This window comes from Eptesicus fuscus, chromosome 8, assembly GCF_027574615.1.
Source record: "Eptesicus fuscus isolate TK198812 chromosome 8, DD_ASM_mEF_20220401, whole genome shotgun sequence".
Lineage (NCBI taxonomy): Eukaryota > Metazoa > Chordata > Mammalia > Chiroptera > Vespertilionidae > Eptesicus > Eptesicus fuscus.
In genome coordinates, this window is record NC_072480.1 from 77,551,878 (window position 1) to 77,571,681 (window position 19,804).

Genomic DNA, 19,804 nt, shown 5'->3' on the forward strand with positions numbered 1-19,804 from the left:
GTGCTGTGAATCTTGCAATGAAGTATAAATAATACATAAATGATTAGAAGTAACAGTAAATAATAAAACTCATTTCTAATAGTGACATATATAAAATAAACATGATAGAATGTATATACAGTAATCACCGACCATATGTTGACAAATACACCAAGAATAAACATGAGTCCCTTTTATTAATTTCACAACATAGTTGCTAAACTAATTACTATCTTTTGTCAATTTAGAAATCTCTAAAGTCTCCCACGTTCATTATTAGAGCCTCAGCATGCTTTGATAGTTTTCTTTTTCTCACTTTGAGATTGTGCTTCTCATGGCATTTAATTTTTTCTTTAAGCTCTGAGTAGATATAATTCAGGATATCTGATAGCTCCTGTGGCCTAAAATTTTGAGGCTATAGATACCTTCTCTGATGACTTCAACTTCAGACCCTAACCATCTAATTCAGAGCCTGGTGATAATGTATTAGGTATATAAGGGCTCTTCTTGAATATATATTTTTAAAATGTATACTCTTGCCTTCACTTTAAAAAATTTTTCTGTGGTGCTACTACGTATAGTTAAGGGGGACAGATTGCTTCTCATCTCATCAAATCACAGTATTCTTTTTTAAAAAATATATTTTTACTGATTTCAGAGAGGAACAGAGAGGGAGAGATAGAAACATCAATGATGAGAATCATTGATCGACTGACTGCCTCCTGCACACCCCCTAATGGGAATTGAGCCTACAACCTGGGCATGTGCCCTGACTGGGATTCAAACCATGACCTCCTGGTTCATAGGCCGATGTTCAACCACTGAGCCACAATGGCCAGACAAATCACAGTATTCTTAATGACCTTAAATCACTACCTTAGGTCTAGTAATGGGTTGACAGTTTCAAAATGAAAACAGATGCTTTCCCCTCCAATATAACATATATAGTTAATGGTGTGTGCCCAGTTAATGCCTAATGAAGGGAAGGATAATTAAAAAATAAATTATGTTTTTGCCTATTCTTTTTTATCGAATGATCACATAATAAAGTCAGAAAATTTTATGTGAACTTTTACTTTAGGAACATTTGTTAAGACAATGTAAGTTTTAATTGTATTAATACTTTCATCTGCCTGGATGTGTTTTATAACTAGGCCATTTCTTATCCCAATAATCCACTCTACTCTCTAGGATTTGCCTTAACAGCAGTTCTATTACTTTCTCAGATTTCTATGCTCACTTATATACAGCATACAATCTTATCTTACAGAATGTTATTAGAAAATATTAGAAAACAGAAAAATACTAAAGAGACATAACTGTAATTGCTGATACATAATTGTTAGAAAACATTTATAGATGCCCCCACTACTGCCAAAACTCATAACTAGGTTCAGGTGTCTAGTTTTTCAATAACTAATGTCCCTTCTCTATCATTTTAAGTGCAATGTGAAGAATCCAAGTGCATTTAAAGATAACATTAAATATAAATGTCATAAATTTTTATATTCATAAAGATAATACATGTGAATTATATTATCTTTATGAATATAAAAGGCTACTTAAAAAATCAGTACATACTTCCCAAAAACATAATCAGTTATTTAAAAGAGATGGATGTCATTACATCTGCACTGTCCTTCATTTTCAAAAAGGAAGCTAAATATTAATGCTTCCGTGATTTGAGGGAATTGGGAGGGATAGAAATTAGCTGTTGGAACAAATTATTTCATGTGTTTTAGGCTTCTGAGAAATGAATGATATTTACTGCAAAACTTTAGGCCCTAAAATTATTGTGCTGAAATTAGACAATAAAACCTTTGCAAATTTTTCAATAAAAGGAACATACACCAATTCTTATTTAAATATGCTTTATAGAAAGTAAAAAATTGGATGACAGATACATTGAGAATAACCTTCCTCATATAAAAACTACATGATATAAAATCATTATAGTTACAAAGAATGAGCTCTGAAACTGCTTTCTAAATGTAATGAAACTGGGTTGTACAACTACCCAAAGAAGCTGCCAAAGTTAACAGTGGGAGCTATAGGAAAAGAGATGATCATTATTGAATGGAAAACCCTTTTAACTTATATATAAAAAAAAGGGCAAAATAAAAAAAACATGCTAAAAGAATTTTCAAAGTTTCTGATATCCCATTTTAATTTTGTTGAGTACATTCCTTCATCCTACTTTGGGATATCACACAGGCTTTGCCGTTAAGAAGTACAATGCTACATCCGTTCTACAGCCATTTCTAAGAAAAGGGCCCCTTCATAATACAAAGCTAAAAAGTAAAAATATCCTTCCATAGTTTAATGAACAGACAACAAAAAGCATTTTGCCTTAATGTTGTTAGTTTTGTCCTTAGCAAAAGCAAGATGCTGAGTACTTTCCTCTCACTGTAGGACCAGAGATGCCTGTTCCACGTGTCTGTGAACTAGCTAGGTTTGTACTTACTAGCTGTGAGTTGTGGGTGCTTTTTCAGATAAATCTCACATGCTCCAACTGAGGATAACTGTAACATTCCTGGAGTCTGAGATCTGGACAATTGGAGATTAAGTGCAGAGAGTTAAGATAATTTAAAATTTTAGATTTGTGTTTCAAGATAATTCTTATATCGGGATATTTTCAAGTTTTTAACATGGTTATTATTTTTAAAGGAATAAATGCTTATCTAAGAGCAAGAGACACTCAAAAATATTTTATCCCATTAGTTAACAAGAATGGACAAAACTGTAATTGAAAAGGAGATGTGAGTAAAGCAGCACATAAATAAAATGTCTTTTCTTCAACTAAACTCATCTTTCACTTACAACTTATTGCTGATCTATTTGGACAGCATGAATTTTCATGCCTTTGTGAAAACTAATGAAATATATAGGCTGAAGTCTCTGCTGGATAACATTTAGCTTAATTTTGTACATTTGAGCTTTTATTATATAAACAAAGCAATGAACCTTCAACAAAATTACAAACAATATTTCCTTATTATAATCTAAGTATCCCATTAAGCCAATGTTTTTTGTGTTGTTTTTTTGAACCAGGCTAGTGCTATCTAATAGAAATAATTCAATCTTGGTCAATTTTGGAACATGGGTCCTTTATTTAGGGACTTCTTTTTCTTGGCTATTAACAAGTAATCAGACAAATTATAAAAAGATATAACTGGAATTTTGGAAGCTCTTTTAAGTACAACTGTATTGTTTATTCTCTTTTTAGATGTGGTAAACTACAATATTTGCTGGATTCTTTCCCTATCATGAACTTTTTAAATAGACACTGCAGAACATAAATTTTATGCTTTAATATTCCTTAGTTATTTACCTTATATTTTCCTACCCTGGTTGGACGGAAAACAGCAAATAAGCTTTTTTATTGTAAGAATTCGGACACTAGAGTAGGCTGATGGGTCACCTCAACCTAATGCAATAACACTGTACTTAGTTCATTGGTGAGGACAGGACTAGCCCCACTGTCCAAGTGAACTGTGGCTACTGCGTCTAAGGAGTTTGTGAAAACATAGCACGGCTCTCACATCTAAATAAAGCACCCAATGTCTTCTACCTTCCAGACAGACCATGCATCATCACAAACCTCCTGAGAAATTATTAAGCATTGCAGGAGAGAGAGCAATTTCATAAATCCTGTCCAAAGCTGGACAGGGTTGTCACTGTTACAGCTAAGTGTTATTCCTGCTTTTTTTTTTTTTTAATCATACAATGTTTAGAAATATAATTTCTTCTATATACTTGAAAGAAATATACTAAACTTTAAGGGTACAGTAAAGGAAAGTGAAAGTTATCACTGTAAAACACCAAAATAATAGCATACAATAGATGCTGAAGAAAAATAAGAAGTAAAACTTCCTTCTAAAAGCTTGGCACCTTTCCAACCCATTTAGAGAACTATATCTGAGTAGGTGGGTGGGTCAGAGACCAGGACTGGGGCAGCAAATAGAGAAGTAAAATAAAAACTTCTTATCTTATAGGATATAATCCTTTAAATAAATAGTTCACAGATTCTTTTATGTCCATCTATCTTATTCTATAATTTCCCAATTATTTTAATTTAACCAAGATTAGTTTCACACTCTGTTCTAAAACAGTTGAATCCTTATGTGATTTGTAAAATCAGGGGTTGGGGATAAGAACCATCCTAAATAGTTTTTGATCTTTTATTGTCAAAACTTTTTATGTTGATTAGTTCTTTAGCCTCCTGAAACCCCACAATGCACTCTACTCACGTGGTTCTGTCCATTATCACTAATTCTTGCTGCTTTATGGTCATATTAGGCAGAAGCATTCACACTGTGCTTAGATTTCTGTACTTAATGTAAGAATTAGCACAATGCATAAAGTCTTTCTTTGTATATTCTAATACTTTCTTCAAGTACGATTTCTGAAAACAAATGAAAACACTACTAATTTTTAGGTCAATTTTCTTATAAAAATGGAAGAATTTAAAACCATACATTTGTCTACAATTATGAAAATTCTAATTACATTTGTCTTGATTTAAAATTACTAATTTGTATTAATATACAGAAATAAATGAAACCTGAACTTCCAAACAGCACGTACATGAAATAAAATCCTCTTACTTGGTGACCTATCTAAAAACAAAAACAAACAAATTAAGAAATTGACCTAATTTCAGTAATTTTTGTTTGCTTTTAATAAAATGGGTTATGGTGCAAGAAAAAGGCTGGAGGGGAACTTAAATATAATTGGGGACCAAATACTTGAATTAATATGTAAAGTCAGACAGAGGCATTTCATTTTCAAATAAATGACATTTTACATTTATGTAGCACCTTATATACTCAAAGTGCTTTACAATCATTATTACTTGACAACCATTCATCAATGTAAATAAACATGGTTTACAATCAAGCTATCAATGAATCTAAACACTCTGATGCAACCAAATACCCAAGAGAATCTGTTCAGTAGCAAATTCTTGGACTAATACATAGAATTAAGAGAAAAATGTAAAAGAGACCTGTCACAACAGCACATATAAGAAGTCATTTGCTGATCATAATGACTGATATTAAGATGTTAAGTATTAGGAATTATTGAGGAATAGAAATGTTTATATTAACAAATAAGTAAAACAAAAGAGATGCAAGTCAACAAGGAAGTTGCCCAAAGGGTAATGCTACCTAATACTTGTAAATATATGAAAAATAGGTCTAAGATGTGGAGGGCAATTGGAACTATTAATATCAGCCACGCTACCAGATTCTGATCCTCAGTTACTGTGATATTCCAAAATAAGAAACAAGTAATGCACTGCCTGATTTTTTTCTCTTCTGTAACTTCCCCCCTAATAACCTAACCAATGCATTCACTTCTGCCAGCAACAAGATAGCAGGAAATAATAAAATTCTATGTATTTATGTTTTAAAAATAGTTTCCAAATCTTAAAACAAATTTAATTTCCTATAAAACAATGTGAAAACTAATTTTTCCCTCTAAATAACTCTATCAGGTGCCATAGGCAAGATCTGATTAGCACCTCTGCCAATATATTTATGTCTTTGCAAAAAGTGCATTTGCCAACCATTCATTTTATATAGTAAATATGCAAGTTATTTGAAGTGCATTTGGGAAACAATTGAAAACACAGATTAATACATCATAAAAAGATTAATTCCCTTTAAACAAAGACATTCTTATAAAGCATGGTAACACAGAGGCACAATAAAGAATATAAATTGTATATCAATTATTGGCAGAAAATCTAATTCATTACAAAGCTTACACCATTGGGGCAAGGACATTTTCATACAAAGAAAAGTACTATACTATTATCCAACACTTTTAATTGGGCATTTAAAAATTTTTTGGCACATGAAAAGGAACTGAAAGGACTACAAAATAAAGGACCAAGAAACTAAAACATCATAGGTAAGGAGAGACAGTCCTCAAATGAGAAACAACTAAATATTAACATAACATAGAGACAAAAAATAACTTGGCTGAATTTCCTGAAATGATGTTATGTATAACAGAAGTATGTTTTGAATGCAGGGTGTTTTTTATTCTACTGGCAAGACTTGTCTACCTTGCTGTGGCTGGTTGAACATGGCCTGGGTAAGATCTTCTCGTGCTGGTTGCTTGTCTTTGCCTAGCCAGAAATGACTGCCCTGAACCTGTACTAGCAAGTCTATCTTCAGCCGCCTTTTTATGCAGAGTCATTCCCTATATCACACAGAAAAAAAAAAGTAATCAATGAAAAAAATAGTGGAACATACTCTCATAAAAGACAATTTCATCATGCAGATTTTCTTACATTGCATCAGAAGGGACAATTAGAAATGTTAATTCTGCTCATTATAGATTAAAATTTTATAGATATTTCAGTTCCAACAATTAGGTACAAATCTTCCTTTGGAAAAATGAAGAGTTAATTTTCTGAATAGACAATAACCAAAACAATACATAATAGAGACAGATTTTGGAATACAGTACCCATTATCAATCACACTTCCCTTTCAAATCAAGTGTATGAAGTGATTTTCCAAAAAAAAAAAATAGCGCAATTGATTGGTAGCAGTTGATTCACAAGGGGCTGTGGCAATCAGGGCATATTTAGAATGGCAAACCACAAATGCACTTGCTGTTCCTTAACGTGGAAAGGCACACACTAAATATAATACATACCACCATGCTGTTTTTCTTCACTTCAGGTGGACTTGTATTCTCAAACAACTTAAGAAAAGTTCCTGACAGCCCCAAACAGAGGGCCCAACAGGGGGCACGGGGTCTTTCTTGAAGACAGGATGATGGCCTACTAGCTTGGAAGGGAGAAGAGCCATAATTGGTGGGCCCAGAGCACCTTAACAGGAGGAAATAACCTCTGGGGGTGCACTCTAAACACAGAGAAATAATCACAATGAACAGCCTCTGAGTAGATGAGGAAAAAAGTGGTTTTGGTAGTCATTTAATAAGCCAGTGAAGAACCTACGCCAGACAAACATGGAACACTGAGAGCGGCTGTTTAATCTGACGAGTGACTGGATTAAAGTAAATTGATGGGAAGAAGTGGAAGGCAACAAGGAGGAAATGAGCAGTTGGGAGCCAGGAGGAGAGTCAGGCAGCTAAAGCTAAGCTATACTAAGACACACAGCCTTCCCAGAATGAAATGGACAAACTGGCACAGAAGGCAGAAGACTAAAACATAAGTCTTCCTATTACTAGTTAAAACACTGGTCATGGCTTTGCATTTTTAATATAATTGCGGTCTATCATATATTCCCAAATACATTAACACATTCCTCCATTTTGCCTATGAGACAATCCAGAATAAGTTTTTCACTCAATTTGAAATCAAAGCATTTAAGGATCTGAATAAAATTGACAGAAATCTATGGGTAACCTTTATTCAATTTGGCTACATATAAGGTGTCCCCAAAAATGTATACACTAACAGATGATAGCTCAATTTTGAAAATGAAATGTATTTCAATAAACACTGCCTTTATAATTATTCAAAGTATGTGTATACATTTTTTGGGATACCCAAAATATTTATATTTCATTTAAAATATACTATTTTGCCGAAACCGGTTTGGCTCAGTGGATAGAGCGTCAGCCTGCGGACTGAAAGGTCCCAGGTTCGATTCCGGTCAAGGGCATGTACCTTGGTTGCGGGCATATCCCCAGTAGGGGTTGTGCAGGAGGCAGCTGATCGATGTTTCTCTATCATCGATGTTTCTAACTGTCTATCCCTCTCTCTTCCTCTCTGTAAAAAATCAATAAAATATATTTAAAAAAAAAATAAATAAAATAAAATATACTATTTTTTTCACTCTCATATTCCAAGCAACTTATTCAAATTCTTCATACACTTTCAAGACCTCAGCATCCATCACAAAGCCATTCTCTGAGACACTTAATACCTTTTCCCAGCACTTGCCATCTTCACTTCCATTTCAGTTGAATGAGATGCAGAACTTTCTGAATATATGTATGAAGCTGTTACTGGCTATATTACCTGAACATTAACTTGTGTTTAGTCTACTCAGTTATTCTTTCACTCTATGAAGAGCTGAAAATTAGGACTATTCTTTAATATTATATCACAGGATAAATAAGTTTAGTTCCATTAGAAACACAATATGTGGAGTCATAAAAATCAATCAGGAATATGAAATTACTAATAAGGATTGAGGGGCAGAGCTCCAAGATGGCTCTAACTTTTAAGAAGGATAAAGAGGAAGCAGAATAGGTGGAGTCAAGACTAGTTCCCAGAGAACTTCCTTAAATATGTAGCTTTTTCCTATTATTTAATTTTAATTTTCAAGAAACCTATACTTGTTAACAGTAATAGTATTTTAAACTTATTGATTTTCTCTTTTTTTTTAAATTGTGATAAAATCTTAAATATGTAGTTTTAACAAAGGCAAATATAAATGTGGATATGTCATGAAATTGTATTAATTTTAACAAAGATCAAATCATAGAATTAGGAGGCCTGGGACACTAACCTTTAAGACACAGTATCAATTATAACTGTAAAACAGAAATAATGATATTGTGCCATTAACACAACTTTAGTGTTGAAGAGGATTGCTGAAAGGAATCTGGTTTAATTTCCTTTCTTAAGCAACTAACAATGGAAAGGCAGAAAGTGGTATTACTGAAGAGAAGAACAAAGAAGAAGAAAAAGACAAAAAGTCTCAGAAAAAGTATTGAAAAAAATACAGTATTCTCTAAAAACCACAGCTTTTTATATCTAGAAAATCATAGTAAAGCCAGAATGTGATGAGCATTTATTTTCCCCTGCAATACATTTAAAGTTTTTTTGTGAGTGTGTCGGAAATCCAATTTCAAAACTTCTAGTCGTTCAAGGTCTATCAACCATAAACATTTTTTAAACTCTATGAGATAGTTAAACTACACTCAGTATAAGTACCATTCATGCAAAGTCCCACAAAACAAAAGCTACTGCTTCAGTATTTAGATATTACTAACGTCCCTTCCCTCTAGAAGAAAATGGTTCTAAGAGACAGAAATCAAACTGTCATTTATCTTTCTATTCTCTAGGGATAATGATGTGTTCATAATACCCTAACCATGCACGTGATGGTTCTCACATCTGCTTTTCAGTCCAAGATCAGCATTAGGTTTTGTTAGTGTGTGTTAGGCCCGCAATTACTTTCAGATTCCTTTGGCAGAATTACTTCTACAGTAAAGGGCATGTAATAAGTGTTACATATTCACTGAACTTCACAATATGTTTAGAAGTGTTCTTTTCTTACCATATTGTACCAGGCACTAACAATATATTTTTCTTCCATCTCTCTTTGACTCTTGGTTTTCTCATATTCTTTCTAAAATACAAGCACATGTAAACATAAAAAGCAATTCGATATCAACAGTCACAATTTACTCTCTAAATTAATGGAGACAACCACAGATAGCAAGGCTTCTAGAAAAAAAAAAAAAGAAATATCTTAATGTCTAGTACAGTGAACTACCTCTAATGAATGGAACATTCGGTCCCGTTCCTGAAGCTGATTTTTAAGAGCTTGTATTTCTGGTGCTGCTCCTTGATTTTGTTTAGGATCTAAAGTACGGATAACCTGTAAAAAGTAATAAAAGAAAAAATTTACAAGTCTCAAACTGAAAGAATGAGAAAGCAAAGTCCCACAAAACAAAAGCTACTGCTTCAGTATTATGCTAAGAAAGCATTTATTTAAAAAATGAAAGATAAACTTTATGAAAATGAAAGCTATCATAAAAGGATACTTTAAAATTTTAATGTATGAAATAATATTCAATTATTGCAACTTTTAGTTATATAAAAAATTTTAATTATGTAAAAGAATCCATTATAAGAAGCCATTTTTGCTTAAAATTAATACATTTTACTACAGCAAACACTACTGACAGCTATTTAGCCTTTCCCTTTCCTCTGATTTGGTTCAGCTAGCCCTTTGCCTCTGACCGGACGTGTACTTAGAAAGAAGTCCTGATGGTTTAAGAGCCTGTCACTGTGATCTATCTCCTCTTCTGTCAGTGGCTCGGGTTAGGGATGGGTACATGATGCAGTCCTAGCTAGCCAACTAGAGGTCTTCTGGGAAAGTCTTTTTGCTTTTTGGCCCAATACTTTTAGCATCAAAAGTAGCCAAGCCCATAGAAAACTTGAAAGAGCAGAACAATAAAAACCCAGATCACCAATTGCTACACTGCCACATCTGATTCCTCCCCCTCCCGCCTCCGACACACACATACACCACGCTTACTTGTTTGGGGGACTATTTTAAAGCAATTTGCAGACCTCATAACATGTAACACTTAAACACGTCAACATGCATCTCTTTTGACTAAGGACATTCTCCTACATAAGCACAGTAAGATTATCATCTGTAAGACAATTAATATTTCTACAAATCATCAATCACTATTCGGTCCAAATCCACATTTCCACAGGTGTTTCCAAAATGTCTTTTCAAACTGCCCTTCTGCCCCCGATCCAGGACCCAAAGATTAATGTATTACATTTCGTCCTTAGGTGCCTTTGGGCTTTTAAAAATCACAACAGCCTCTTATGCTCCCCTACACTCTAATGTCTATTTTTGTTTTTCATAACATTGACTGTTATCCCAAATTCTGCATTTATCTGATGATTTTCTGAAAGTGTTATTTAACTGGTTCTAATAACCTTATTTTCCTTGGGAACTGAAAGTTAGGACTAGAAGATTGCTTAGATTCAGGTTAAGTATTATTGGCAATGATACTCTACCAGGAGGCACAAGATGTTGGTTGTCCTACCATTAGTGGAGGTAATTCTGATTACTACTTAACGTGGTGACTGCCACTTATTTCCTATATAAAGGTACATTTTCCTCTTGTTCTCCTCCTGATTCTCTGCATGAGAAGTCACTGTACCTGCATTTTGAGAAGTCAGTGGCACATTCTCAGAAAGTTAAGTGAGATGTCCATGAATGCATACTTACACTTTTAGCTTTCTCTAAATATTTCTTATATCGTTCTTCCATTTGCTTCATTTCCTCTTCTTTCTTCCGTAAAGCTTCTTGTAACTCTTCAATTTTTAAGGCTACAGATGAGACAATAAAATTTTTTTTATATTGTAATAACTTTAAAAACATTTCAACTAACAGTAAGTAGTTAATAGCTTTGAGATAGATCTATTCCTATAATTTTATTTTCTAAAAAAACAATTCATAATTTTTTTTACAAAAAGCTTTTTTTATAAACAAAAACTCTAGTATGAAAGTGCTCAAATTAAAAAAGATCCATTGATGGATGGATACACAAAATGTGATATATATATATATCACATTAATATTCGATTGTGTGTGTGTATATATATATATGTGTGTGTGTGTATACACACACACACACACACACACACACACACACACACACACACAATCGAATATTATTCAGCCTCAATTCTGATACATGCTACAACATGGAGACATTATACTAAGTAAAAATGAAAGACTTTATGCTAAGTGAAATGAGCCAAACATGAAAGGACAAATATTATATGTTTCCACTGGTATGAATGGGAATACCTAAAAGGGTAAAATTCACAGACATAGTAGAATAGTGGTTACCAGGGGCTAAGGATACAGAGCTTCAGTTTGGGATGATAAAAAAAGTTCTGGAGATGATGGTAGTTGCACAACATCACTATACTGGACAACTGAGTGATTGCTTGTGGTTGCACAACAATGTGAATATACTTAATGCCACTGAACTGTATACCTAAAATGGTTAAAATGGTAATTTGTATGTTATGTACATTTTACCACAATGAAAAAAAGTAAAAGTTTATGTTTTACTTCACCTTCCACACAAAAGAATTAATGAAGTCAAACTATGAATATGTGTTTCAAAAGAAGTAAAACTTTGGTTGACTTATATTCAACTATACCATGAAAAGAACTAATTTAACCAAGTATTCATTATCATTCACAGTTAATGAATGAAAAACACAACTACAATTAGAAATTTAAGAAATATTGTGAAGATGATTTTATATATATATATATATATATATATATATATATATATATTCTTAAAAAAACGAACAAATCCTTTAAAATAAGGCCTATTTCTAAAATAAACAATTTTATATAAACTCATCACTAGGGTGAAGTAAGGCTAACTAATTTAAAAAAATTAAAGACTATGCTAATTAAAAAAACTCACAGCTGTTGTTAAATCTTGGTTCGAGATCTTCAATAATGGCTCTCTTCTTCTGCAATTCATTATTGGCTTCATGTAGTTTCTCTCTGTAACAAAATATATAACTGTGTCACCTACTATGGTTCAAATGAAAAATGTAAGTTCTTTATTCATGGGATACAGTTGCACAGCACATAATGCTATAAAACAAAGATGAGTCTGGATGGTGTTGCTCAGTGGTTGAGAGTCAACCTATGAATCAGGAGGTCAGGGTTCAATTCCTGGTTAGGGCACATGCCCCAGTCGTGGCGTTGACCCCCCAGTGGGGGGCGTGCAGGAGGCAGCTGAACAATGATTCTCTCTCAGTATCTATTTTTCCCCCTCTCCCTTCCATTCTGAAATCAATAAACATATATTTTAAGAAAAGAATATTTAAAACAAAGATGAAAAGACAAATCCAACGTGAATTGAATAGGTTTTTAAAAATAAGTTAATCTCAGAGTTTGAAATAGTAGTCGCTTTTGCCCTACCCTGCACAAGAGTGTACAAAGAACTTCATGGATCTTTATATTTTCCCAAGGAAAAATGTTATTATAAAAACTAAATTTAAAACTTTGCAGAGGTTTTACAATGCAAAATCTTATTGCAAAACATTGACGTTCTAAAAATAAGAAGAGAGAGAACACTATGCCAATAGAAAAGAAAGATATATGTAACTACATGGATAGATATCAGACTGCTGAACACAGAAAGTCAGACAAAATAGGGCAATAATGAATGATTACATTTATATGAGTTCAGAAAATTTAAAAATTTAGAAAAAGTGATTGAGATTAGCATAGTGGCTACTATAGGGATGTAGTCAATCAATTACAAGGGAAAAGGATAAATCCTGGTGGGTTGCTGCAAACATTCTATTTATTGATATGGGCGACCTATGTATGTAGGAAACCATTCATCAAGCTGACTTAGGGACTTAGGATTTGTGTATTTAAGCTATATTCCAATACAAATGTAAAAAAATGAATTAACAAAAAGAAACTTTGTTCCTGGTATTTATATGTGTAATTCTCCCTATATAGTATTTAGTGTGGCACTCTATAATATGAAAGAAAAAAGGCTGCCAAAATACAGAAAAATAGAAAATAGAGTACTTTGTTTTCTCTTTTTCTACTCTTTTTAATGCATAATCCTATATAATAAAGGGGTAATATGCAAATAGACCAAACGGCAAAACTGAACAACCAATCAAAGCATAGTATGCTTATGATATGCTAAGGCTGCTCAACCACTCGCTATGACATGCACTGACCTCCAGGAAGCAGACAGTCAACTGGTTGACTAGTCGCTAAGACATGCACCGACCACCAGGGGGCAGACGCTCTGACCAGTAGGTTAGCTTGCTGCTGGGGTCCGGCCGATTTGGACTGAACGAGATGGGCTGGACACACCCTGGAGCCCTCCCGCAGTCCCTCCCCGGCCCGAGGTGCACTGGAGGGGTTCCTCAGCCTGGCCTACGCCCTCTTGCAATCTGGGACCCCTTGGGGGATGTCAGAGAGCCAGTTTCAGCCTGATCCCGCAGGCCATTCCCCTTGGGAGGGCGCCAGACTCAGGGCTCATGGCTGGCGAGGACTGCTGTGGCAGCACAAGCCTCTCCCGATCGGGACTGATTGCGCACAAGCCCGCGGCAGGCACAGTGGGGCCGGATGAACAGGAGCAGCAAGTAGGAGCTGCAGGCGGCATTGGATTGCAGGTTTCTGCCTGATCCCTGCAGGCCACCCAGAGAGACCCCACCCGTGCACGAATTCGTGCACTGGGCCTCTAGTATATTAATAAATCTTTTTCAACCATTTATTGAAGGTATCTCACACACCCACCCACACACACAGCGTGGGACAAAAATAAGTTTACAGTTGTGAGTATGCGGAACAGTTTATTTTTGAATTATTATTTATTTCTAGGGGCCCTGTGCACGAATTTGTGCACCTTGAAAGGAACTATGGGCTGTGAGGCTGCGGTGGGCACGGGGGTAGGGGCGGGGGTCTCACCCCATCCTCTGTGCCCCCTCCCAGTCCCTCTACTGCAGCCCCTGGTCCCATCTGTCGGCAACCCCGCTCTTGCCACCACTGCCACTCCCACGCACTGACAGTGCCAGCCCCGCTCACTTCCACTGACGGCGCCGAGTGATCAGGGCCGGCGCCAGCACCAGGTGTGAGTGGCACCAGCACCAGGTGGAGAAGCCCTGAGGGGTGATCGGGGCTGGCAGCTGCTGCTCGCACCTGCTGATGGCGCCGAGCAACTGGGGCCAGTGCCGGGCACCAGCAGCAGATGCGAGCACCAGGTGGGACCGCAGCACGTGGGAGCAAAGAATTTTCAGTAACCACCAGAGGCTCGCCCCGCTGACAGCGACCGGTGCCCCGCCTTGGTCTGGTGCCCCCGCTCACCTGCTCCACCATCCCGCTGCGGCCAACGCCCGCCATGTTCTGCGCGTGCCCCCTGGGGGTCAGTGCATGTCATAGTGACGGGTTGTTCGGCCGTTAGTCTATTTGCATATTAGCCTTTTATTATATAGGACTAGGGGCCTGTTGCACGAAATTCATGCAAGAGTAGGCCTTCTGGGACCCGGGCTTCCCTTAAAGCCCCGGCTTCGTCCAGAAGGTCGTCTGGAAGGACGTCTGGTTGTTTTAGCATATTACACTTTTATTATTATAGATTGTATTATTTTCTATATGAATAACTGTAATCCTACTTTTGCCCCACCCTACACACACACACACACACACACACACACACACAAATTAGAATAATTACTGCTTTAGAACTGTTTTCAAATGAGATTCCAGAGTTTTATTTCTCCTTCATATTTAAATAATAACTTTGCTGGATATATTATTCTTGGCTGGTAATTTCTCTCTTTCAGTAGTGTTACTATTTGGTTCCACTCTGTCTGGCTTGTAGAGTTTCTGCTGAGAAGTTAAATATAACTTCATGGGTTTTCCTTTATAGGTTACTTTCTTCTTTTCCTTGGCTGCCTTGAGAATTCTTTGTCATTAATTTTTGACAGTTTTAATATAGTATGCTTGGAGAAGACCTCTTTGGTTTGAGTAATTAGGTGTTCTGTTTGCCAGTTCTAAAGCAGTAATTATTCTAATTTGAGGATCTTTGGTGGAGATGACCCTTTAGACCAGGGGTCCTCAAACTTTTTAAACCGGGGGCCAGTTCACTGTCCCTCAGACCGTTGGAGGGCCGGACTATAGTTTAAAAAAAACTATGAACAAATTCCTATGCACACTGCACATATCTTATTTTGAAGTAAAAAAACAGCACGGCAAAAACACCCGCATGTGGCCCGCAGGCCGTAGTTTGAGGACGCCTGCTTAGACACTATTTATATATATCTTGCAATGTTCTATATCTTCCAGGGATATTGAAGTCATTGCCTAAACACTGTGTAACCACCTAATATAAAACACTTATGTTTCACTGGGTAATATAAGAATAAGCCTTAATAGCTTTTATACTTACAGATGTTCTTCAAGTTTCTTTTTTAGAAGAACTGACTGAAAATGGAAAATGAAAAAATAATTTATTACTTAACATTTTACAACTAATAATTATTTTCCAAAAATTAAACTCATAGTATTAACTAACTCTGAGTGAGCCCTCAGCAATCTCTCTGGTCAAAGAGCTCAAAATACACAATGTACCAAGTTTATTTCCCTTTGATAAGGGAGACAGCAGCCCATAAGTGACAGCAATCAGTATAAAATACCCAGAAACTGCATCTCTGAATTACCTATTTATAGTCGGGAAATGGAAGAAAAAAAAAAAGCCACTTATGTAGACCTAATAATATCCCTGGACTCAGTAGGCAGGTAGAATTCTAATAATAATAGACTTTTCATAAGACATTTTTGATATTGTTTTCCTAAAGTCTGAGATAAATTTCCATAAGTACTTAAGACTTATTTGATCAGTGATTTACAAATAGGCATATGATGCAAATAATTTACGTGATGGTGTGGGAATATGAAGGATGATGTATACACAGAATTTAACATGCTAGAGAATGCAGCTTTGACGGGGTATTTAAAAAAAATCCTGAAAAGCAGGAGATCAGAATTGACCTAAAAATAATCAAAGGATAGTGAGTGGCATTTATATAGTACCCTTAGGTTTCATATCTAAACTTAACACTTGTTAGGTACATATAATTAGTGAATTCCATGAAACATTCTGAGATAAATGGTTATATAATTAATTCAAACACAATTAATATAGGCTTATTAAACAAATTGTTCAATCAATCAATAGCAGTGATAAGGAGAAAAAACTCCACATAGTAAGTTCTTTGATTTTCAGTCACCTTATTCGATAACAACTACAGTAACTATTTAATCAAATCCATTCTAACACAACTCTGGAATATTTCAAATTCATTTCTTTGCTCAGTATATTAAGTATAGCTAGATCAGTGGACCATGAAGTCCACCATCACTGCTTCCCCCAAATATAAAAAAGATAATAACCCTATTAATTTCCGATTATGCTTGTTCCTTCCTCAGTACACAGGGTAAAATGAAAATACTTTCTAATACCTTAAACTTTAATTTTTCATTTACGTTGTGATTAGGCTCTATAAAATTAATTTTAACTCTGAGAAAATATATAATAAAATAATGATTTAATGAGTGGTTAATATGTCAGGCACTGCACTAAAGCATGTCATATACATTGTCTCACGTTAACCTCACAACACTGAGTAACAGCAACCCATCTAATAGCTTACGAACGTAAGGCTGGGGAGATAGTCAAGTTTTCAAGTGGCAGATATCTTTTCAGTAGCTTAACCGTAAAGCGCATAAGCCTATAAGGCAAGTAATATTGGTATGTCCATTTTGCATAAAATTCCCGTAATTTAAAATTTTAATACCATCAACTATAATGGCAGATAACATATAAATAATAAAATTGCTCAATATAGAGAAATGAATAGGAAGCCATACTTACAATAGCCTTGAGCAGAAACCATGCCAAGAGACAGAGAGGACATATTAGTATGAAGCAAACACAGCAGCCAATAGAAGGAACGACTTAGTAATTCATGAACAGAAGTAAAAGATATGCATTTTTTTTTCAAAAATGTACATTTTTCTTTCTTCTATGGTCTCCTCATCCTGTCTTGTTCTCTGGAGTTTTATACACTGTGGCTAGCTCAAATTATCCATATGACTGGATATAACAATGCTTTTCTGCTTCCAAGCTAAAAATAAATGACATAAAAATAATAATAAAAATGTGCAAACCATCCTACTCTAACTTAGAGTTACTGAAAGGACTGTGCTTTTGGTAACAGAAATAAGTAGAAATTATGTTGTTCTTCAGAGGGGACCAATCCCATTTGGCAGGTTGCTCTATGTATTATATATTCCTGAGATGCAACGCTGTGGGTTAGTGAGAGAGAGAAGATAAAAGCATCAAAAGTCTGCTGGGGAAAGAACCACGTGTCCTGTACCACACTACTTCTCTAAACCATTTTGAGGCATATCATGAGAATAAGGAAAGTTTCAAATGGAATATTTCCTAGATGTAGACAAAGAGATCTGAGAGAATTTCTAAGAATTTAGAGCAAGACATCTCATGAGCATCTGGGCAGTCAAATAAACTGACTACTTTATACAAATAGTACTTTATAGGGCTTGCATTTCACTTCTGAAATATGTTCTCTTAAAGTAATGGCAAACAGCATATTTAATTTAGATTTGATTACCACAGTGGTACCTAACTAACCAGACCATGCAAAATTATTTTTTACAGAATAAATTTATGTATGTTTTAATGTAAGTAAGAGAAGCAAGCATAAAGGTTATCGCTACGGCACTAATGCTGAGCTGATACTGATGTTTCACCATTTTTACTACCAAATGCATCACGGGTCCTTCGCGTCTCTGCCACAACAAATCAACAAAAGACGTCAAACTTTCAGAGACCAAAACTAAGTTTACATTTACCTCAGTGTGAGAGACCTAGAGATTTCACTGAACTCTCAGATGCTCTTAGTTAGGCTTACTAAGATTTTAATACACAAATGGTGGTTTTACTTCATCTCTTTATGATTTAGCATCCTGGATAAAAGCATGTTTTAAAAGTAAACCATGACATTTCAAAATAGTTCCATTTTAATAAAGGAATAAGGTAGTTTCAATGTTGGTGACAATTTTAGGAAGCGGAAATCAACTTGGGAATCTAAGAACTACCAATACATTAAAGGATGAACTAAAACCACTGCAAAGAGAAGCATGCTGTCAATATGTGCTCATAAATCTTATGAAAATCCTAAAACTAGGTCTTTGATAAGCCTTTTTACATCTAATATTCTCAGGGTTTAAGTACTGTCCTAGTTTAACTCTCCCTCTTTGATAGCTCTTGTCCTTATACCCTCTTCTGCTAATGAGGCTGATGAAACTGGATTATCTAGTGTTGATGCAGATCCCAAAAATGACTCTACCAATGAGAACAATCAAATAAGTTTATACTTAAAAGCCAGAGTTTATAACAAATTACACTGGCAACAGGAAAAAACAAACAAACAAAAAACCCTAAAGAAATCCAACTGGCTGAAGCAAAGATTGGTCACTAAAACTTAGGTGTCTTTTCCCCCTTCTTTACATTATTTTTGAGCACTTGATAGTTGCAGTTCTATTGTATACTGCTCATTCAACATAAAGAATTTGAAAAATTCTTTGATGCAAGTGCAAAATTCACTTGCACTTGCATCAGAGACTGACTGACTATGTGCTACATAGCACTATTATGGATGGCATGAGGAGATGAAAAAGGACCCGCTTGCTGGCTCAACCCATTTACTACATTCTAGATTTGAGCATGCCAGTCAAGCAGGCAGGGCTAAGGAAATATTTTTAAAAGGTTGTGAACTTAATTTGAGTGTGTATTAGGGGTGGGTAGCAAGAGGGATTCAGAATTTAAAGATGATGGGATTCTAGAGATGACCATTTTCTTGAATATCAATTTTACATAAACAATTTTTACCTGAACATGTTAAGTTCTACTAGCATTTGTTTGTTTGTTTTTGTTTGAAAACCCTATACTTTGAAATCTGAGTTGAGCACTTGTAAAACATAAAGCTCAATTAACTTCTTAGTTGATAGCTACAAATAAACTTCTAATTCCCAGCAAAATAAATCAGAAAGAGACAATAAGGTATCATTTGGCTCTTTTTGGGAATGCTAGGAAAAGGAAAACATTGTTTCTTTTCTATAGTCAATATACGTAATTATAAAGTATTTTGATAGAGAACATCAAGTAAAAGAATAAAAGTTATAGGTTTTGTTAATACTGTGAAACTGTTGGACCATGGTTGGTACATATTAAAACTTACATCTTCTGCTTTTGATCCTTGATCCTGTAAAGACTTTTGCAATTCTTCAACCTGTGACTGTACTTCCAGAAGTCTTTGATTCACCAACCTAGAAATCAAATGTACATTAATTTTCCAAATTCTGACTTAACTTAGTTCTTTTTTCTTAGGTTGTCATATGGTTAGACAGTATAATTAACAAATAAAGCCTAAGGTTATAGTAGTAGTAGCTCACTTTTTAAATTATTTTTCATAGTACATGAAATTTCT

At 35.0% G+C, this 19,804-nt stretch overlaps 1 protein-coding gene across 1 annotated transcript in view; it reads right to left on the bottom strand.

The window, feature by feature from the left end:
* Positions 1–1,541: 1,541 nt before the first annotated feature.
* The window catches only part of HOOK3 (hook microtubule tethering protein 3), an 82,646-nt gene continuing 64,383 nt past the window's right edge, over positions 1,542–19,804 (bottom strand). The window contains exons 16-22 of the mRNA XM_008143893.3: positions 19,556–19,643; positions 15,682–15,716; positions 12,181–12,263; positions 10,956–11,056; positions 9,474–9,578; positions 9,255–9,326; positions 1,542–6,192 (exon numbers count right to left, since the gene is read on the bottom strand). Of these exons, the coding sequence (XP_008142115.2) occupies positions 6,052–6,192; positions 9,255–9,326; positions 9,474–9,578; positions 10,956–11,056; positions 12,181–12,263; positions 15,682–15,716; positions 19,556–19,643 (625 nt within the window). The 3' untranslated portion in view covers positions 1,542–6,051. The remainder of the gene's footprint in view (positions 6,193–9,254; positions 9,327–9,473; positions 9,579–10,955; positions 11,057–12,180; positions 12,264–15,681; positions 15,717–19,555; positions 19,644–19,804) is intronic.